General features: G+C 45.2%; 1 protein-coding gene across 1 annotated transcript; it reads left to right on the top strand.

Moving 5' to 3' along the window:
• The first annotated feature begins 18,861 nt into the window (after nucleotides 1-18,861).
• LOC119565095 (claw keratin-like) lies at nucleotides 18,862-19,371 on the top strand. The gene has a single exon (XM_037889464.2). The coding sequence runs from the start codon at nucleotides 18,877-18,879 to the stop codon at nucleotides 19,369-19,371; it is 495 nt and encodes a 164-aa protein (XP_037745392.1). The 5' UTR covers nucleotides 18,862-18,876.
• Nucleotides 19,372-19,711: the final 340 nt, after the last annotated feature.

Below are 19,711 nucleotides of genomic sequence, written 5' to 3'. Positions count from 1 at the left end.
TGTCCAGTGGCTCAGCTTCTGCCTCTTGAGCTTTGTAAAGGAATGTTCTACTAAAGAAAGGAGAAGTGCAAAGCTTTATTGAATGAAAAAAAAAACAGCCCCAAATTCAGAAGCTAGGACTCATCCACTGACTATTGGCATGACATCAGAAACCTTAACATGGATTTGTAAAGTTCATTTAATCCAGCGTTTCTCAAATGAGACCCCCAGTGGATTTTTTTCAGCTACGACAGCCTCCAAAGCATGAGCGGGGATTGTGGGGGTGCAAAGCAGCAGCCCCTCCTGGCAGTGCTCACTTGTTGCTGCTGAGCAGCTGTTACCAAAGGCAATGATACGCGCCTCTTTGGTGTTTGCGATGACATCGCCAGTAAGGGTTGGGGTCCTGCACTCACAGCCTCCTCGGGGGCACCGGGCAGCACCTCTGGAGACACATGGGGCCCGTGTGCATGGCACATGAGGCAGCTCTTGGTGGAGGCAGCTGCGTCATGTGGTCGCCGGGCCGTTCGCCTGATCCCACCTGCATGGGACACGGGGAGCCTGGGACTCTGCAAGCAGCCAGTGAGTTCCCAACCCACCCTCCCCAGGGCAGGCTCTCGGTGAAGGGTTCTGGGAGGCAGGGACAGAGAGACGGGTTTGTCAAAGGCCACCAAAAAAATTCTTGTGAAAACCCTTGAATCCTAATCCATAATTTGGGGGCCTCAAATCCCACAAAAAAATCCGACTATTAAAATAATACAGCCCTGTGCACACACACAACTTTAATGAGCCTGCGGTGTTTTGAAGTCCTTTGATTTGAGGAAGCCTCCGATCATCAAGCATAATATCACTATGAGATCTGCTTAATGTGGAGGTGAACAAGCACATTGAGGAGGTTACACAGGGAGCAAGTGGCAGAGTCAGCAATAAAACCAGTCCTAGTGAGCAAAGAGAGCTGCAGGGTGTAATGTGTGCCTCACCCAAAGTGATGTTAGGAAGAAAATAATCATCAAAAACAGAGGAAAAAAATTACATCAGTTGAAGGAGTTAGTCAAAGTTTTCTTTTTAGCTTATTAGGGCTTCAGGAACAAAGGGCCTCTCAAGTCCTCCAGCAGCGTAAAAAACTGTCTAAAAATACTCATGACTCAGGGGTCTTCTAATCACTTTAACTTATTCTCCTCTGTACACTAGAGAATCCTATTCAAGTCGCTCTCTCCATAACTGTTCAGACAATGTGCTAGGGATCCTTTTACTTTAGGACTGAATCATAGAATCATAGAATATCAGGGTTGGAAGGGACCTCAGGAGGTCATCTAGTCCAACCCCCTGCTCAAAGCAGGACCAAACCCCAATCAAATCATCCCAGCCAGGGCTTTGTCAAGCCTGACCTTAAAAACTTCCAAGGAAGGAGATTCTACCACCTCCCTAGGTAACGCATTCCAGTGTTTCACCACCCTCCTAGTGAAAAAGTTTTTCCTAATATCCAACCTAAACCTCCCCCACTGCAACTTGAGACCATTATTCCTTGTCCTGTCCTCTTCTACCACTGAGAATAGTCTAGAACCATCCTCTCTGGAACCACCTCTCAGGTAGTTGAAAGCAGCTATCAAATCCCCCCTCATTCTTCTCTTCCGCAGACTAAACAATCCCAGTTCCCTCAGCCTCTCCTCATAAATCATGTGTTCCAGACCCCTAATCATTTTTGTTGCCTAGTCATTCGGTCCCTAGTCTGATGCGGTGTATTGGGTTCTTCCGTCCTAAGTGCAGGACCCTGCACTTATCCTTATTGAACCTCATCAGGTTTCTTTTGGCCCAATCCTCCAATTTGTCTAGGTCCCTCTGTATCCTATCCCTGCCCTCCAGCGTATCTACCACTCCTCCCAGTTTAGTATCATCCGCAAATTTGCTGAGAGTGCAATCCACACCATCCTCCAGATCATTTATGAAGATATTGAACAAAACCGGCCCCAGGACCGACCCTTGGGGCACTCCACTTGACGCCGGCTGCCAACTAGACATGGAGCCATTGATCACTACCCGTTGAGCCCGACAATCTAGCCAACTTTCTACCCACCTTATAGTGCATTCATCCAGCCCATACTTCTTTAACTTGCTGACAAGAATACTGTGGGAGACCGTGTCAAAAGCTTTGCTAAAGTCAAGAAACAATACATCCACTGCTTTCCCTTCATCCACAGAATCAGTAATCTCATCATAGAAGGCGATTAGATTAGTCAGGCATGACCTTCCCTTGGTGAATCCATGCTGACTGTTCCTGATCACTTTCCTCTCGTGTAAGTGCTTCAGGATTGATTCCTTGAGGACCTGCTCCATGATTTTTCCGGGGACTGAGGTGAGGCTGACTGGCCTGTAGTTCCCAGGATCCTCCTTCTTCCCTTTTTTAAAGATGGGCACTACATTAGCCTTTTTCCAGTCATCCGGGACTTCCCCCGTTCGCCACGAGTTTTCAAAGATAATGGCCAATGGCTCTGCAATCACATCCGCTAATTCCTTTAGCACTCTCGGATGCAACTCGTCCGGCCCCATGGACTTGTGCACGTCCAGCTTTTCTAAATAGTCCCTAACCACCTCTTTCTCCACAGAGGGCTGGCCATCTACTCCCCATGTTGCGATGCCCAGCGCAGCAGTCTGGGAGCTGTCCTTGTTCGTGAAGACAGAGGCAAAAAAAGCATTGAGCACATTAGCTTTTTCCACATCCTCTGTCACTAGGTTGCCTCCCTCATTCAGTAAGGGGCCCACACTTTCCTTGGCTTTCTTCTTGTTGCCAACATACCTGAAGAAACCCTTCTTGTTATTCTTGACATCTCTTGCTAGCTGCAGCTCCCGGTGCGATTTGGCCCTCCTGATTTCATTCCTACATGCCCAAGCAATATTTTTATACTCTTCCCTGGTCATATGTCCAACCTTCCACTTCTTGTAAGCTTCTTTTTTATGTTTAAGATCCACTAGGATTTCACCATTAAGCCAAGCTGGTCGCCTGCCATATTTACTATTCTTTCGACTCATCGGGATGGTTTGTCCCTGTAACCTCAACAGGGATTCCTTGAAATACAGCCAGCTCTCCTGGACTCCTTTCCCCTTCATGTTAGTCCCCCAGGGGATCCTACCCATCCGCTCCCTGAGGGAGTCGAAGTCTGCTTTCCTGAAGTCCAGGGTCTGTATCCTGCTGCTTACCTTTCTTCCCTGTGTCAGGATCCTGAACTCAACCAACTCATGGTCACTGCCCCCCAGATTCAGATCAACTTTTGCTTCCCCCACTAATTCTTCCCTGTTTGTGAGCAGCAGGTCAAGAAAAGCTCCCCCCCTAGTTGGTTCGTCTAGCACTTGCACCAGGAAATTGTCCCCGACGCTTTCCAAAAACGTCCAGGATTGTCTATGCACCGCTGTATTGCTCTCCCAGCAAAATCTTGCACAGACACTCTGTGATTCTGAACAGTGGGAAGGGTTTGGGGTTGCAGGCCTTGGTTTCTTCATGGTTTAGACGTGAAGCCCTGGATTTGCAGAGCAAGATATGGATTTGGGACACTAGAGCCATTAGATTTTAGTGGGAACTTGGGCATTCAAATCCCTTAGGGAGCTCTGAAAAATCTCACCCCCCAATTTTTGATTTAGGGTTTATGATGAAACTCCAAGTTTCCTCCAAAAAGGAGTAATTCATTGTTCTTCTGCTCTCTCCTGAAGCAGCTGGTGAGTGACACTCACTGAGACAGGATACTGCCTTAGATGGGCCACTCGTCTCTTCCAGCCTGGCAGTTGCTACCTTCTCATGTGCAGGAGTAATTCTAGGTGCAGAGCCTCGTCTGGTCTAACTTAGTGTAGCAGCAGTGAAGCCAGTGGAACAGAGAAGATTTACACCAGGGGAGGAGGTGGGGGTTTGTGTTTTGTTTTGATTAAAAAAAACCATTTTTGTTTATTCATCCGCAAGTGTTGGTGACTCGCTGAGATTTACAAACCCATCTACCACCTCGTGATGCTGGACTGAACTCATTTGTCAGTAGGCGTCAGGGGACTGTTGGCCACTTACTGAAACTTAGTGGGGCCTGGGGGGTTGTGGCCCTCTCCCGGTACCAAAAGAAAGGGGAATCAGCAGCCAGTACATCCCTGCAGCCTGTGCTGTTTCCCGCAGCTCCTGTTGGCCGGGAACAGTGAACCACGGGTACCGGGAGCTGCGGGGGGCCATGCCTGCAGACGGTCAATGTAAACAAAATGCCTCGCGCCCTGACAGCAGATTACCCTGACGGGCCATGTGCTGAAGGCTGCCGACCCCTGGGCTAGATGATCTCCTATCCAGGAATATGGACCCTTTCTTTCTGCCTTTTAACTTTTTAACAGCAGCTGCAGAACAAAGAAGCTTTTGAACTTCTGCTTTTATTGTGCTTTTTTCAGTTCAGACTGACCGGGGTGACTATAAATGGTGGCAGACAGACTTGAGTTGTCAAACTCTACAGCTACAAGGAAGAAGTCAGAGAACTGTAAGAAAGACACCACTTTGGAGTTAGGGATAGGATACGGCTCTTCATGAAACCTTGGAAATGTAGTCTTGCTACTCTGCTTTCTTTATTTATTCTTTATTCTGACAATTTTCTACTCCCTTTTTTTCATATTCAAATAGATACCACAACATACTATTGGTTTGCTGGTTAATTGCTCTTCCATTCCTTATCTTTTCATATCACCAAAGATTCATCCCACAGCCATCTCCTCCTTCACCAAGAATGCATCATTTTAACCTGTCCTGGGCTTCTTGCTGGGCTCACTCAGCTGCATTGCCTCACAAGACCTCTGTTTCTTGTCTGCTCATGGATGAAGAGATGGTTTCTGACAGAGTACAGGTTCCAAGACTTAACTCAAACCCTTTGTACAAAAGAGCACTGCTTACTTTCACTCTCTGCCATCCCTCCCCTTGACCCATGAGCAAATCTGCTCTAGACAGCCCTTTGAGACAGCATTGGTGACCCAAATGGAGGTCCAATGTTAAGTCACATTTTAGCCACCTTAGGGTAAGATTCACCCTGGGCAGACGGCCATTACAAAGGTCCATGCTCCACTTAAGACCCTGCTAAGACTCAGTTTGAAAGTTTAAAATGGGACTAACATCGTTCATAGGCATCGTACTATCCCCCTGCCAAAGGGCGAGTATTAGACTTAAGGTCCTGACAGGAAACATACTGGAGGCAATGGATTGATTCCCACTGATCTCAAAGGGGATTGGATCTGACCTGTTGGGAATGGAGGTGATGAGAATGTGATTAGCTCAATAATCACCAATGCTGAGGAAAACTGCTCTATCCAAAGGAAGACTTACGAAGGCAATCAAGTTTGTTTGGTAACTAATTCGGACCTCCTCCACAAACAGCATCGCAGATCCTCCATGCGGTCCTAGAAACTGTATAAAAGTGCTCACCAATCAGACCTGTTCTAAACACTTCTCCGGACTTCATCTCCTTGGTGAACTGGGTAAGTCCAATTCCACTCAATCTCTTTCTAACCACAGAGATATCACAGTAGGGCCTCTTTTCATTGAAGACGGAATCTTGCATGTGCTCACTGTGATTTTTATCCGGGATCAGGGGGTTCTTCCATAACTATCTTGAGTCGTGATTCAGTTGCAAGCGCTCGTAGATTGATGATCTGAAGCTAAAGGAGGGACTTTAAGAGCAACACATGCAATTCAGAAACGTATTTCCTATTAACTGGAAGAAGAATTAGAGCATTGAAATCTTTTCAGTAATTTATGAAAGTCATTTAGCCATTTTTTACTTTGCTGGATTAGGAAGAAATTTTCTCAGGTTAGTTCAGAAAGGGCCAATTCAGTGGTTTTTTACTTTCCTCTGGAGCAGCTGTTACTCCTCACTATGGGAGACACAACAATGGATTAAGCTGACAAGTGGTGTGATCCAGTCTAGCAATTCCTATGTTTCTGTTTATTCATCAGAAAGTTTTAGTGACTCCCAAGGTTTGGAAAACCAAACAGTCACACTGTAATACCGAGCTCAACCGGTTTGCATGCAGAGGTTAAATCCTCAAAGGAAACAATCTGATTACCATGATCCCAGCCACCTTCTCTTTGATACATGTCTAAAATGGACCCAAAATCCCAGGTGTCCAGCGTAGAAGTAGTTGCATTTATTCTAGTCACTGTTTTACAGAGAAAATCATTGAGGGGCCAGTTGGGAGGGAAGTTTAGTGCAAGTGGTGTAGAAAGAGAAAATAGGAACAAATACATGACCAGACACAAAGAGATTAAATCCACTTCTCCTCTCTCTGTCAGGACCCATGCTGACCTCACTACAATTGAAACTGAGTTTTGAAGTCTTTCTTCCTCCGGCACTTGTACCTTCTCTTTACTCTAGTCCCTGTTGTGTGTTTCAGGTTTACCTCCATCCCAGAAAGATGACTTTCTCCAGCCTCTGCTATCCAGAATGCAGGTTGGCCTGGCCCAGTCCAGTTCCTGGCAGCTGCAACGAGCCCTGCGTTAGGCAGTGCCCTGACTCCAAAGTGCTGATCAGACAGTCACCGGTTGTCGTGACCCTCCCAGAACGAATTCTCAGCAATTTCCCTCAGCACAGTGGAGTGGGAGCCATAGGAGCACCTGTGGTCGGAGCTGGTTTCGGAGGCTCATTCGATTTGGGGGGATTATACAGCTATGGACGCCATTATGGAGGGTTATATGGTTTAGGCAGATTAGGGGGCTACAGGGGCCTTTACGGTTATGGGGGATTATTGGGCCATGGGGGATACTGCGGTTACTCGGGCCTTTACAGTTATGGGGGATTATTGGGATACAGGGGATATGGCCGTAAGTATCTTGGTGGATATTGTAGCCCATGTTAAACCCACCAGGAACATCTATAGAAGGAAGAACCAGGAAATGAACAGCAAGATACAGATTCACCCCTGATCTTTTGGGCATGGCTTTCAGAAGTGCTGTGCAAACATGGCTCCACTTGAAGTAAGTGGGAGCTGTGTGTGCTCAGCATCTTGGTCTGATAGCCATGCTACATTTCTACGCTTTATGACTCTTTCTGCCAAGGCTTTCCCAGCCATGTGCTGATTCTTTTATTCACATGTGGACTCATTCTGAATTACACGCAAGCTATTTACACTAAGCCCGCAGTGTGAAGGAAACAAGGGCCTTAAGATAGGCATCATTTACATTCATTATCACTATAAGTCCCTTTACAAGGGAAAAAGAGACCTTGCTGTGAAGGAGAATTAGGCCCCATATCTTCTATCCTTTCCATCAATATATACCTTTAACATCTCACCTTGACCTTTGCTGCGGCCAAAGTATAATGGAGAAGCTGAGTAGTCCTCTGCTTCTATTTTGCTTTGTCTCATTTCCCACCAACTGGGGTAAAACAAAGAACTTAAAATGGTTACAGAGGGGACTTGTTTGTCGACGTCTGCAGCTGCAACAAAGTAAACAGAACATCTTGTCTGAAATGCGACCCATTGAGGCCTGTGATTGGTCGCAGGCCTTCTTGAAACTCTGGCAATACATTCTTTCTGCTCCGTGCTAGTTCCTCCTGCAACTGTGTACTGCCAATTTCATTTGCATTAAGAACTCTGATGCATCATAATATCAGTCTTCTGGTTCTCCTTGTTCCTTCCTCCTTTCTTAAAAATCGCACTGGACGAAATTCCTCCTTGAGGAGCAGGCAATACCGGGCACTTCTTCAATTACAAATTTCAAAGCCCTGGATACACAGAGTCTTTTCCTGCAAAGACTTAGAGAGATTTTCACTTTAAGAATGTAAGTTTTTTCTTGACTTTCAAGAAGACCAATCACACGTAAGAGTCAACGTGAGTCTTTGCAGGACAGTGACCGACATTCTCATGAGGAAAAGAAAAGTGGCCACCAGATCACATACTTGATGCAGTGTTACTCTAGACCAGGGAGGACAAATTCTTCCCAACAGTGGGAGGGCCACGAGGTCTGGCCCCCTTTGTGGACCCACTCCTGCCCCTCTTCTTGCCCAAGGCCCCATCCCCCTGGCCAAGCCGAACCTGGATCCAGGCTGGGGAGCCCTCCCCCGCAACATCCTGAACTGCAGAATGCTCATTCTCCAGCTTCAGAAGACTTACAAATTATCTCCAGTCACCAATGGGACAAATGCAACTGAATAATGCAGCTCTCCTTAACGTGCATCAAGACCATACCAGGGAACTAAATGACAAATAAGATTGCTGACAGTTTCATCCAGAAAGCTACAGTGAGACATAATGCCTTTAAACTAGGAAGTTAGTGAAGACCGCTCGTAGGTGATTGCAATGATTTGAATATACTGCAATTCATGACAATGTAATTATTTCAGACAGATCATAATTAAAATAGTAACGATACCAATGAGAGACATATATTCAATAATTAGAATATGAAAGAAGTGTATAATTGTGCTGAAAATAGTCTACCCCCAAAATTGGCCAGCCTCCCCCGCCCCAAAACACACACACCTCTTCAAAAGACCCCATTGGCAAAAAGAAAAGTCGGCACCTATGCTTGACTTTTGCATTAATTTCACAGTGCTGGAGATGAGCTGAGAACATTTAGGGCCATGGGGAAGAAATAGTTCAGCTTCATAGTGAGATTTTGAATTTTATTGCACCAGTAAAAGTCAGTTCAATTAATCTTCTCATGCTTTGCCCTCCTGTGTTTATCAACTGGTCAGCAGCCATGTCCACTCCTTGGTGAAATGACACGACCAAAAGTGGATTTCACAACGATGTTGCCAACACACTTGACTGAGTCCGTTCTGCCCATATAGACAAATTATGAACTACACCAACATCATCTGCAGGAGTCAGGAATCTCATGTGTGATATGAAGAGATTCATACCCAGACCATTCATTCCGTACAAGAATCTCATGGGTTATGAGATAACTGTGACCAGTCTTCTTTAAAATACACTGGATGTACCATGGCTTGATATTGCAGGAACTACAGATAAAAAAATTACATTTCCCACTCCATTTTTCTTCAACATTTTTGTGGCTCTCAGTTCCCAGAAGATGAACATTTTCCGCGAATCAAATTTTTGATCTGACAACATAAAAGCAAAAATTTATCCAGAACATCCTGCCTCTTTAAGGACATGATAGAACACTCAGGTGGGGAGGGGAGATTTAGCCATCTGGCTCCGGGTTTTGTATAAAAGCAATACAGCTCTTGTCTTCAATATCCGACCGTACCTATGGACCCCTGCTTCGAACAGAAGAACATAGACATTGCTACAGAAGATCAGGCCTCTCTCCCACAGTGGTCAGTACCAGATGCTTCACAGGGAGGTGCAAGAACCCCATCAGAACACAGTTTTTCGGAGATCACCTGCCCATAGAGGAACTTTTTCACTTTCCCCCCATCAATCAGATCTACCTGCATGATTGGACAATACCCTGAAGTTTATATCATTGCCAAACTTGAAGAAATGCAGTAAATCCATCTCAGTCTTCATTTGCGCCAGAGTACTCCAAGTACCATTCTGTCCACGTCCCCAACAGACATCTCTCAACTCCTCCCGCCCCTTTGAGATACACCAGGATCAATAATGAATTTAAAGCTGCGGCATTAAAGACCTAAACTGCAGAGGAATAACCATTTTCCCATTAAGCAATGAGTCTTTCACCGCCAGATCACAAGCTTCATTGAGAACAAATGCCCGAATATTGCCAAGGTTCCTCTCTAAAATATCTACATCGTTCTTTTTTCTTTTCTTTTCTTTTCTTTTCTTTTCTTTTCTTTTCTTTTCTTTTCTTTTCTTCTAAATTGGAAGGCCTGGGAACTCTGATCCTTTGAATTCCAGTGAGAGCATCTGATGGAAGACTGATGACTTAACAGAACGGGGCCTGGGCTAGAGCAGCAACTATTCCAATGATTTTGCTTGTGGAAGCCGCTAAGCCAACCTCTTCCCAAGGGGCCACTGATTTTAGATGCCTGATAAGAGAGGCTACGGGCCCATTTTTCTAAAGTATTGAGGATGCAAAACTCCCATTAAAGCTAACGGGCGCTGTTCATGCTCAACATTTCTTGATAATAGGCCACAAGCTTTTCTGACTTGTGCACCACATTGGGGGTATCCAAACCTGGAGGACACTTTTGGCCAAGAGATGTGGAAGCCTTTGGTGATATTAAAAGATAACGAATGGAAGAGAAATTAAACCAGAAGACCGATAGTATGAGGTAGTATATATTTGAATTAGAAATAAAGTGGAGTCAAAAATTGTCCGAAAAAAAAAAAAAGAAGAAGAAGGAAAGAAAGCAGAGTAGCAAGACCACATTTCCATAGTTTCATGAAGGGTTACAACCTATCCCCAGTTCCAAAGTGGTGTATTTCTCACACAGTTCTCTTACTTCTTTATTGCACTTGTAGAGTTTGACAATCGAGTCTGTCTACCCCCATTTTTAATGACTTGTTTCACCCTGGTCAGTCTCAACGAAAACAAAACACAATAAAATCAGAGGTTCAAAAAGCATCTCCATTATGCAGCTGCTGTTAGAAAGTTAAAAAGCAGAAAGAAACACTCCATATTCCTGGATAGGAGATCACCTGGCCTAATTCTCATTAACACTGAATCCTTCTGACAGTGCTCTGGCATGGGAAAGAGCCATTCCAGTCAGGGTAGATGTAGGTAACACACACCTTATGGAGCCAGCTTCATTTGCACGCTACAGTGTAGTGTGAAATCCATCATGTAGTTGAGAATCAGGCTCACTGGGTTGATAAGAGAGGAAGCCCATAGCCAGGAAGGCATTAGACAAAACCGATCAAGGGTAACATGGCAAACAATAGGAATGTTTGCAGTGGTGGTGATGAAATGCAGCTCTCTCATTATTTCATGCAGCTCTCTCATTATTTCATATGCCTGCTGGGTGTTAGATGGTCTACAGTTTCCATTTAGGTCCCGATGACGCCATCACAATGCCCCCAACCCTGTTTTCCCCAACAACCATATGAGCCCCTGTGGACATGGAGCCATCCTAACTGTATTGGCCACCATAACCGTGTAATCTCCCATAACCACTGGGACACCATCACTTTATAAGCCTCTATCAGCACATGAGCCCCCATCCCCACCTCTGATGTCAGCTGCACCGAGGATTCCACTCTGCTTTCCTGAGGGAAAGAGCTGAGAATGGCTCCTGGGAAGGTCATGACAGCCGGTGGGGGTTGGATCAGCACTGTGGAGTCAGGGCACTACCTTACATCTGGATTGTTGCAGCTGTTGTACATGCTTTGTGGAGTGTTACTCCATGCGTTTGTGAAGGAAGACATCTTTCTGCAGTAGAGATAAATCCGAAACACCCAGGAGGCAAGAAAGAAAGAAAGAAAGAAACTCTTCTGCCAGTCAGAGTTGGCAGTAACAAGGGCCGGGTTCAGTATCTAGGGGTTCCTTTTCAACAATACAAAGCAAAACTGGCTCGAGCCTCCCACCCAGTGACCTGGGACAATTACACAACACCCCCTGGGCACCTCTAAGAGGCAATACTTCCCCTCTGGCATGCACAGAGTCTGAGTGTAGCAAAAACTTTTAATAAAAGGAGGGAAGTAACTCAGCATTAATTTGGGAAAACACCACAACTAGGTTCATAAACGTAAACTGCGAGCAAAAGACCAACCCTCAAATAAGTTGGGCAGTGTCCTTTTCACCACAGGTTCTTAAATCCAGCAACCCAAAAGCCCCTTTTACGTGCCCATCCCTTCTCTGCACCCCACTCACAGTTGTTGTCCTTGGTCAGTGCAGCCCCAGAGTCCGTAGACACCCTTTCAAAACCAAATGGAAGGGTTTTTTCCCAACTCCTCTTATTGCCCAGTCCTGCTACGACGGGGGGTAGACCCACCTGCAACCTTTTTTCATACTCACAAACATGCTGCCCAGGCTGGCCAGGCTCGGTGGTAGGAGAGACAGAGAGAGAGAGAGAAGTGGACGGGAGGTTATCCTGTGCACAGGTTGTCCAGATGTAAGCTGCAAAAAAAATCTCCAACTTGCTTCCGCTCTTGGGAGGGTTTTTTGGCCCTGGGGTCTTTTGGAGCATCTCTTTCAGAGACCTTTGCTCGGTATTCCTGTCCAGGCCGGTTGCCTGTGGCTTCTTCAGCGTCCCCAAACCACACTTGTTCCAGGGTCGCAAAGGCAGACTGTTGGGTCTCACTGGGCGGCCAACCTTTGCAAATGTAATCTCAGTCCTGCAACTTGTGTTGCCTTTTTTTTTTTGTACTTGGCATGGTCTGTGTTGATTCTTGACCTTGAACGCAGAGCAGCTTTCTCTTTATCTCTAGGCCAAGCTGACTTTTCAAATTAACCTGTTCCTTTCCCTCCTCGCTTTCAGCCTTAATTATTTGGGGTTATAAAAGAGCTGAGGGAGTTGATGCAGTAGTTCAGGTAGGGAGGCATCTGGATGCTTTACATTTCATTTTTAAATCCTGCACTTGAGTCTTTAATTTTGCCTGGGAGTCCTTCAGACTCACTCGAGACCCATGGAGTCTCTTTGTGGCTTCCTCTGAGGTGTATGATTTTATCTAGATCAAAGGTTCCTTCTAGTGGGAACTGTTTAGATGGCTTATCACACGTGTAAACATCCCAATTTCTAAATACCTGCAGGTCCTAGGACCATAATGTACGTACATGTAGTATGCAGGGGTGCTCTTCAGTGGTGTGGGGGTATTCTTAGACTGTCCCCCACCCATTTTCCAATCACACAGGAGTGTCCTGTCTGCTGAGTCAGTGGCTGATAAGCTAAAGAAGGGTTTCACACACTCCGGGAAAAGGTGCCCTGTCTGTAGGGTCAGCGGCCCATAAACTAGAGAAGACTTCCACTCTCTCACACCCCAGGGAAAGGGTGTCTACGGACTCTGGGTCACCTTTTGTTGGGTTACAAATCACTTGAATGCAGGGTGGGGGATGTAATGAAAAGTTGTTATTCTTATTGTATGAGTAATGGGCAGTAGAACTGTGCTTAGCCTGTGCTGATTGAGGGCACCAAGAGAGAGGGTGGGGACAGGTGTGTGGAAGTGTGAAAGGGAAAAGAGGATTTGTGTGCAGTTATTTTAGTTTGGTTAAGAGACAGAGCAAGAAACAGGCCAACCTTAACCCTAATAAACCGAGATTTCTGAAAGCGGGGTTTGTGCGAGGCAGATGGGGAAACTGCAAGGGACTTTGCTTTAAGATAAGAATGGAATGCAATGTTGACTAACATAATGAGAAGAAAAATGTATAAACAGGACACAGCTATATGTAATGAAAGGGTATAAATATTGCTTTATATTGTTTGTACTTTGAAGATTTGCTTAAGGACGGACACTCTGTCCAATTGCTGTCTTCCCTGCAATTGCATGAATAAATTGTCTCTGATTTGTTGCAAATAACTTAAGAGTGAAGACTGAGTTTTCTTCCACAGGTGTTTTGCTTGATGGTCTCCCTGAGTCACAAGTACTAATTCACCTGCCCCTCTCCACTGTTTAAAGACAGAGCTGATTAGGCTCCATAGATAAGTCTTTTGTTTTGTTAAGTCATCACTACAGCTGAAATCACTGATAATGGGGTCTAAGTGCTCAGACCGGCTGTGGGACAGTGCTTCTGTGGAAGAGACGGCCCAGTCTGCACTAGCAGCGAGGTTCCCCCACTGAGAGCTTAGCTGAAATCACTGAGAGCTGGGTGGGACCTCAAGAGACCAACTCGCAGAGGTCACCACAGTGACAGGTGGCAACAGAAGGTGACGGCGCAACGCCATTGGCAATAGAACGATGGAGTGAACGGTGGCACAACAAACAGCAGTGGCCAGAGTGAACAGTGAGCAGCTGGAGGAACGAGCAAGGTGCCTTCTTGTCCCAGCCTGGGAGGTGAACTCATGTGAAAGCACCTCTGAACTCTGAGTCTCCACTGACCAAGGACAACACCGGTGAGTGTTCATGAGGCTGTTAAGAATGCTGGAGACACAACACAGTTCATGCAAACACACATGGCTGTGGCATCGTACTTTCTATTTAAGCAAGAGATGCCACACACTACAAACTGGAGGCCAACGTTAAGTGCATTGTCACTTGTTCATCCTGAAGTTGAACACTGGTTCCAAACAAGACCAGCAAGTGCTCACTATCTTTCTGCAAAAAACTCAGCTGACTGGCTAGAAGCATGTGGTGCAACAGTGAAAGACTCAACGGTTGAAAAAGTGAAGAACTCTCTCACCACATTCAAAAAATTTGTATACATGGCTGATGAATGCACCAATGCAAATGGGCATCAAGTATTAAGTCATTGTGTATGTTGCCTTGATGTCAGTGGTAGGCCAGTAGATGCATTTCTAGATGTTCAAGTTCTAGAAGACACATCGCCTGCATCTGTGACAACCCACATCTTAGAAGAGTTGAATGCTTCTCAATTGGACCCCAAACAGATGGCTGCTTGTGCATTTGATGGAGCTGCAAACTTCTCTGGAAGACATGGTGGAGTGCAAGCTTTCCTCAGAGAAAAGTGTAACCCTAATCTCTCCTATACACACTGCAGAGGCCATCTACTCCAACTAGCGCTAGTACGAGCTGCAGACTCTTCAAAAGACATTTAAAAAGCTATACATTTAATGTCTTCATTATAGTCTTTTTTTCAGAAAGAGTCCAAAAAGACTGAATATCTTGGAAAATATAGAAGATACACTTGGACTGAAGTTCAAATTAGTCCAACCTGGGAAAACCCTCTGGTTTCTCTTGAGCGATCCTTGGCTGTTGTCTTAAAATTATTCCAGCCATTATTACTGGCTTTGGAAAGTATCTACCAAGATGGGATGAATCTAAGTAGTGAGACTGGTGGATTATTTTTGCTACTACGTTCAGAGAAGATTGGAGACGGGTCTTGCAGAATGCCCTAGGTTGGTCAGAATTGCAATTAATCCAGTCTCATCCCACAGCAATGTGACCTTTGAAGAAGTTCAGCTTAACTCTGTCAGTCTTGTACTTCTGCCTTTTCTTTATTAGCTGAAGTCTCTCACAAGACCCAGTTCTCTTGGCTGCTCACGAATGGAGATGCAGTACCTGATGTTTCCCATTGGTTTCACAATACGCTGGATCTGAGCACCAGGAGGTAGAGCTGCTGAGAATGCACAGAGAGAGACATTCCCAACAAGATTTCTCTAACCCAGGCTAGACAAAGTACATTCCTTCAATTGGAAGTTGATGGAACTGTTCCCTCTTACACTGATTCAGCATCTACCCTGAAACTTCAAAATATATGTAAAAGGGAAAAGCAAAGATACATGGAACAAAAATCAAAGAGCCCCAATTTCAAAGGCTAGGAATCACAAACTGACCACTGGAGTGATATCTGAGACCTTGACATGCATTTTTAAAGTGAATCTAATCTTCAGTGTTGGAACATCGAATCCCAGTAAAAAGTTATTACTACTTAAGTCATTCATCTCTTTGGCTACATAAAACTTGATGAGTGTTTGTGAAGTGCTTTGAAATGCTGAGATTGGAGGAAGCTTCTGACAATCCACTCTGCATGTTAAAATTATACCTGTTTGTATCACCTGAACCCTACTGGATGCTTCCAGATACGTCACTAACCTGAGAGTAACTCTGAGACAGGCTCATTCTGGAATTTTTTAAATTTTTGTTTGATGATTTGGGTGTGAACTTTTGGGTGAAACATCTTCTTATCTAAGTGTGAACAATGATCAACCATTGAGAGTCTTGCAATGCATTCTAATTCCCTTTACCTGTAGTTGTTTTCTCAGTGGTGGGTATTTACACTTGAGCAGAATTAAATTCTCTTGTTCCAAAATGTTTCTCAGTTTGAATTGTATATTGAGATTTTATTCCTACACTGCACATGAACAAGCTTGAAATGTACACACTTGTAATTCCTTTGGGCCTTTATTATGTATAAAGAAGGCAATGTTGAAGAGAGATACCACTCTGTACCACATTTCACAAACCTGAAAGAATTCATTACCATTGCATTACTGTGACCCATTAAAGAGCTGTCATTCCAAGGAGAGAAAAAGTAGTGCACACAGGGCACTTGGTGTCTTCATTGCAGTGGGTGCTGTGGCTTAAAACAAGTTTTTAAAGCTTGAATTCCAACTTGATATTTACAAGGCTACCATACTCTTGGAATATTGACAGACTTGCAATTCCTTTGCAGAAGGATTAGTGTCAGGTATAAAGAAGCCACAGTGAAAGAGAGTCGCAACATTAGCCAGTGTTTTATTGTTGATGCTTAGATCCAAGGATGCAAGCACTTTGTAACCAGACATGTTATTAACCTTGTCTTGTAACACAGTGCAACAGGGATAAACCTAGAGCTCAACCTGTGGTAGGAGGAGTCAGGACTCTTGGGTTGTATTTCTGTTTTCTGCAACTGACCCCATGTGACCTTCACCTCACCATGCCTCTTTTTCCAGGCATATCAAACACAGAGAGTAAAGATGGGAAAACTGGAAGTTCTTCAGTGTCCTCAGAACTCCAGATTTCAAAGCCTTCACAAACACTCGCTGGTGTTTCACACACACAAAGGGTTGTATTCTTAGAATATTAATAAATTGTTGTTGGGATAAGTCATCTCTGCACTGAGTCATACAGTCACTTTAAACAAAATGGAGGCCAAGGTCTCTTTTGTCATTACCTTAATCAGGTCATGATTTAAGCCACACAATTTGGAGCTATTTCATTTTCATTCAAACATAGCTTTGATTTTGGCATTTTTTAAAAATCCATATGGGGTAGAATGGCCCAGTCCAGTGGCTATCCGCTTCAATGACCCGTGCGTTAGGCAGTGCCCTGACTCCGAAGTGGTGATCAGACCCTCACCGGTAGTCGTGACCCTCCCAGGACCAATTCTCCACAATTTCCCTCAGCAGAGCCAAATGGGACCATAAGAGCCCCTGTCGTCAATGCTGGTTTTGCGGGCTCTATTACCTTTGGAGGGATTTTTTTATTGGAAAATGAAGGTGCTCTCTTCGGGTAAATTACCAACCAAAGCAAGACACTTCTGCCCTCTTCCCTGGATATCGAACCCAGCCTTGGGATGTCATTTACACTTTGAACAACAGGCTGGTTCAGGCAGGAATGTTTTCTGCAACATGCCCTTTGTCTCGTCAGACATTATGTCAAATCTCATCCCACAGCCATCTCCTCCTTCACGAAGAATGCATCATTTTAATCTCTCCTGGGATTCCCGCTGGGCTCACTCAACTGCATTGTCGAAGTAGACTTCAATTCCTTGGCTGCTCATGGACAGAGAGATGGTTTGTGGTAGAGTACAGTTCCAAGACTTAATTCAAAACCTTTCTGTAAAAGAGCACTGCTTCCTTTCTCTCTCTGCCATCCCTCCCCTTGACCCATGACCAAATCTACTCTAAGCAGCCCTTTGAGACAGCATTGGTGACCCGAGTGAAGGGCCAATGTTAGGTCAAGTTTTAGTTACAATAGAAAAAGCTTCACCCCTGGGCAGATGGCCATCACAGAGGCCCATGCTCAACTTAAGTCCCTGCTGTGACCAAGTTTGAAACTTTAAAATTGGACTCAAGTTGTCTATAGGCATCGTACTATCCCTCTGCCAAAGGATGAATTTCAGACTTAAAGTCAGGACAGGAAACAGGCTGGAGGAAATGGAATGATTCACATGGATTTCAAAGGCAATTGGATCAGACCTGCTGGGAATGGAGGTGGTGAGAATGGAGAAAAATGGGTCCTTGCTTCATAGCACATTTAGAATGAACTGCCCCATGCCCCTATCCACGACCAGCATGAATTGCAAGGACCAAACTGGATTCCTTTCATGACACCCACTTGTGCTACTGATGCCGCTCAGAATCATCACCTTGACCTTCATTATAATGGCAGCACCTATAAAATCTCTGGAATGATACGAGAAATGCAGTTGGCCCGTACAATTCTAAGATGAAAGACAGCTGAAGAGTGCAAAGTGCATGTCACACCCTCTGAGGCTCAGATTAGCCCAATAATCACCAACGCTGAGGAAAATAGCTCCATCCAAAGGAGGACTTGCGAAGGAAATCAAGTTTGTTTGTATCTAATTAGGACCTCCTCCACAGACAGCATCTCAGATCCTCCAGGCAGTCCTAGGAATGGTATAAAAGCACTCACGATTCAGATTTCTTCTACACACTTCTCCAGACTTCATCTCCTCAGTGAACTGGGTAAGTCCAATTCCACTCAATCTCTTTCTAACCACAGAGGTATCACAATAGGGCCTCTTTTCATTGAAGATGGAATCTTGCATGTGCTCACTGTGATTTTTGTCAGGGATCAGGGGGTTCTTCCATAACTATCTTCAGTCGTGATTCAGTTGCAGGCGCTCGTAGATTGATGATCTGAAGCTAAAGGAGGGACTTTAAGAGCAACACATGCAATTCAGAAACATATTTCCTATTAACTGGAAGAAGAATGAGGGCATTGAAATCTTTTCAGTAACTTTAGAAAGTCCCTTAACATTTTTCACTTTGCTGGATAGGAAGAAATTTTCCCAGGTTAGTTCAGAAAGGGCTAATTCAGTGGTTTTCTACTGTATTAAGCAGCTGTGACCCCTCACTACTGAGGACAAGAGAATGGATTAAGATGACAAGAGGTGTGATCCAGGCTAGCAATTTAAATTTTTCAGATAAAGTCTTTTTGAGAGGATCAAAGGGGCCTGCTGGGAGGGAAGTTTAGTGCGAGTGGACAAGAGGCATAGAAAGAGAAAATAGGAACAAATACATGACCACACAAAAAGAGATTAAGGCCACTTCTCTGCTCTCTCTCTCGGGCCCCATGCAGACCTTGCTGCAATAGTAACCGAGCTTTGAAACCTTTCTTCCACCGGCATTTGCACCTTCTCTTTACTCTAGTCCCTGTTTTGTGTTCTAGGTTTACCTCCATCCCAGAAAGATGCCTTTCTCCAGCCTGTGCTATCCAGAATGCGGGGTGGCCCGACCCAGTCCAGTCACTGGCAGCTGCAATGAGCCCTGCGTTAGGCAGTGCCCTGACTCCGAAGTGGTGATCAGACCCTCCCCGGCTGTTGTGACCCTCCCCGGACCAATTCTCAGCAATTTCCCTCAGCAGAGCGAAGTGGCAGCCGTAGGAGCACCTGTGGTCGGAGCTGGTTTGGGAGGCTCATTCGGTTTGGGGGGACTGTACGGCTATGGAGGCCGTTATGGAGGGTTGTATGGTTTAGGGAGATATGGTAGTTACGGGGGCCTTTACGGTTATGGGGGATTATTGGGCCATGGGGGATACTGCGGTTACCCGGGCCTTTACGGTTACGGGGGATTATTGGGCCATGGGGGATACTGTGGTTACCCAGGGCTTTATGGTTATGGGGGATTATGGGGATACGGAGGATATGGCCGTAGGTATCTTGGTGGATATTGTGGGCCATGTTAAACCCAGCAGGAACATCTGTGGAAGAAGGAAGAACCGGAAATGAGCAGCAAGATACAGATTCACCCCTGATCTTTTGGGCATGGCTTTCAGAAGTACTGTGTAAACATGGCTCCACCTGAGGAAGCTATGTGTGCTCAGCACCTGGGTCTGATAGCCATGCTGCATTTCTAATGTTACGCTTTAGGACTCTTTCTGCTAGTGCTTTCCCAGCCATGTGCTGATTCTTTTATTCACATGTGGACTCATTCTGAATTACACGCAAGCTATTTACACTAAGCCCGCAGTGTGAAGGAAACAAGGGCCTTAAGATAGGCATCATTTACATTCATTATCACTATAA

Source organism: Chelonia mydas, chromosome 1 (assembly GCF_015237465.2).
Source record: "Chelonia mydas isolate rCheMyd1 chromosome 1, rCheMyd1.pri.v2, whole genome shotgun sequence".
Taxonomy (NCBI): domain Eukaryota; kingdom Metazoa; phylum Chordata; order Testudines; family Cheloniidae; genus Chelonia; species Chelonia mydas.
The sequence above is the reverse complement of the archived record's forward strand: the minus strand, read 5'-3'. Positions and strand labels throughout refer to the sequence as shown.

What these genes read in the sequence shown, in the direction of transcription:
- LOC119565095 (XM_037889464.2), top strand. Translation starts at nt 18,877, where the DNA reads ATGCCTTTCTCCAGCCTGTGCTATCCAGAATGCGGGGTGGCCCGACCC.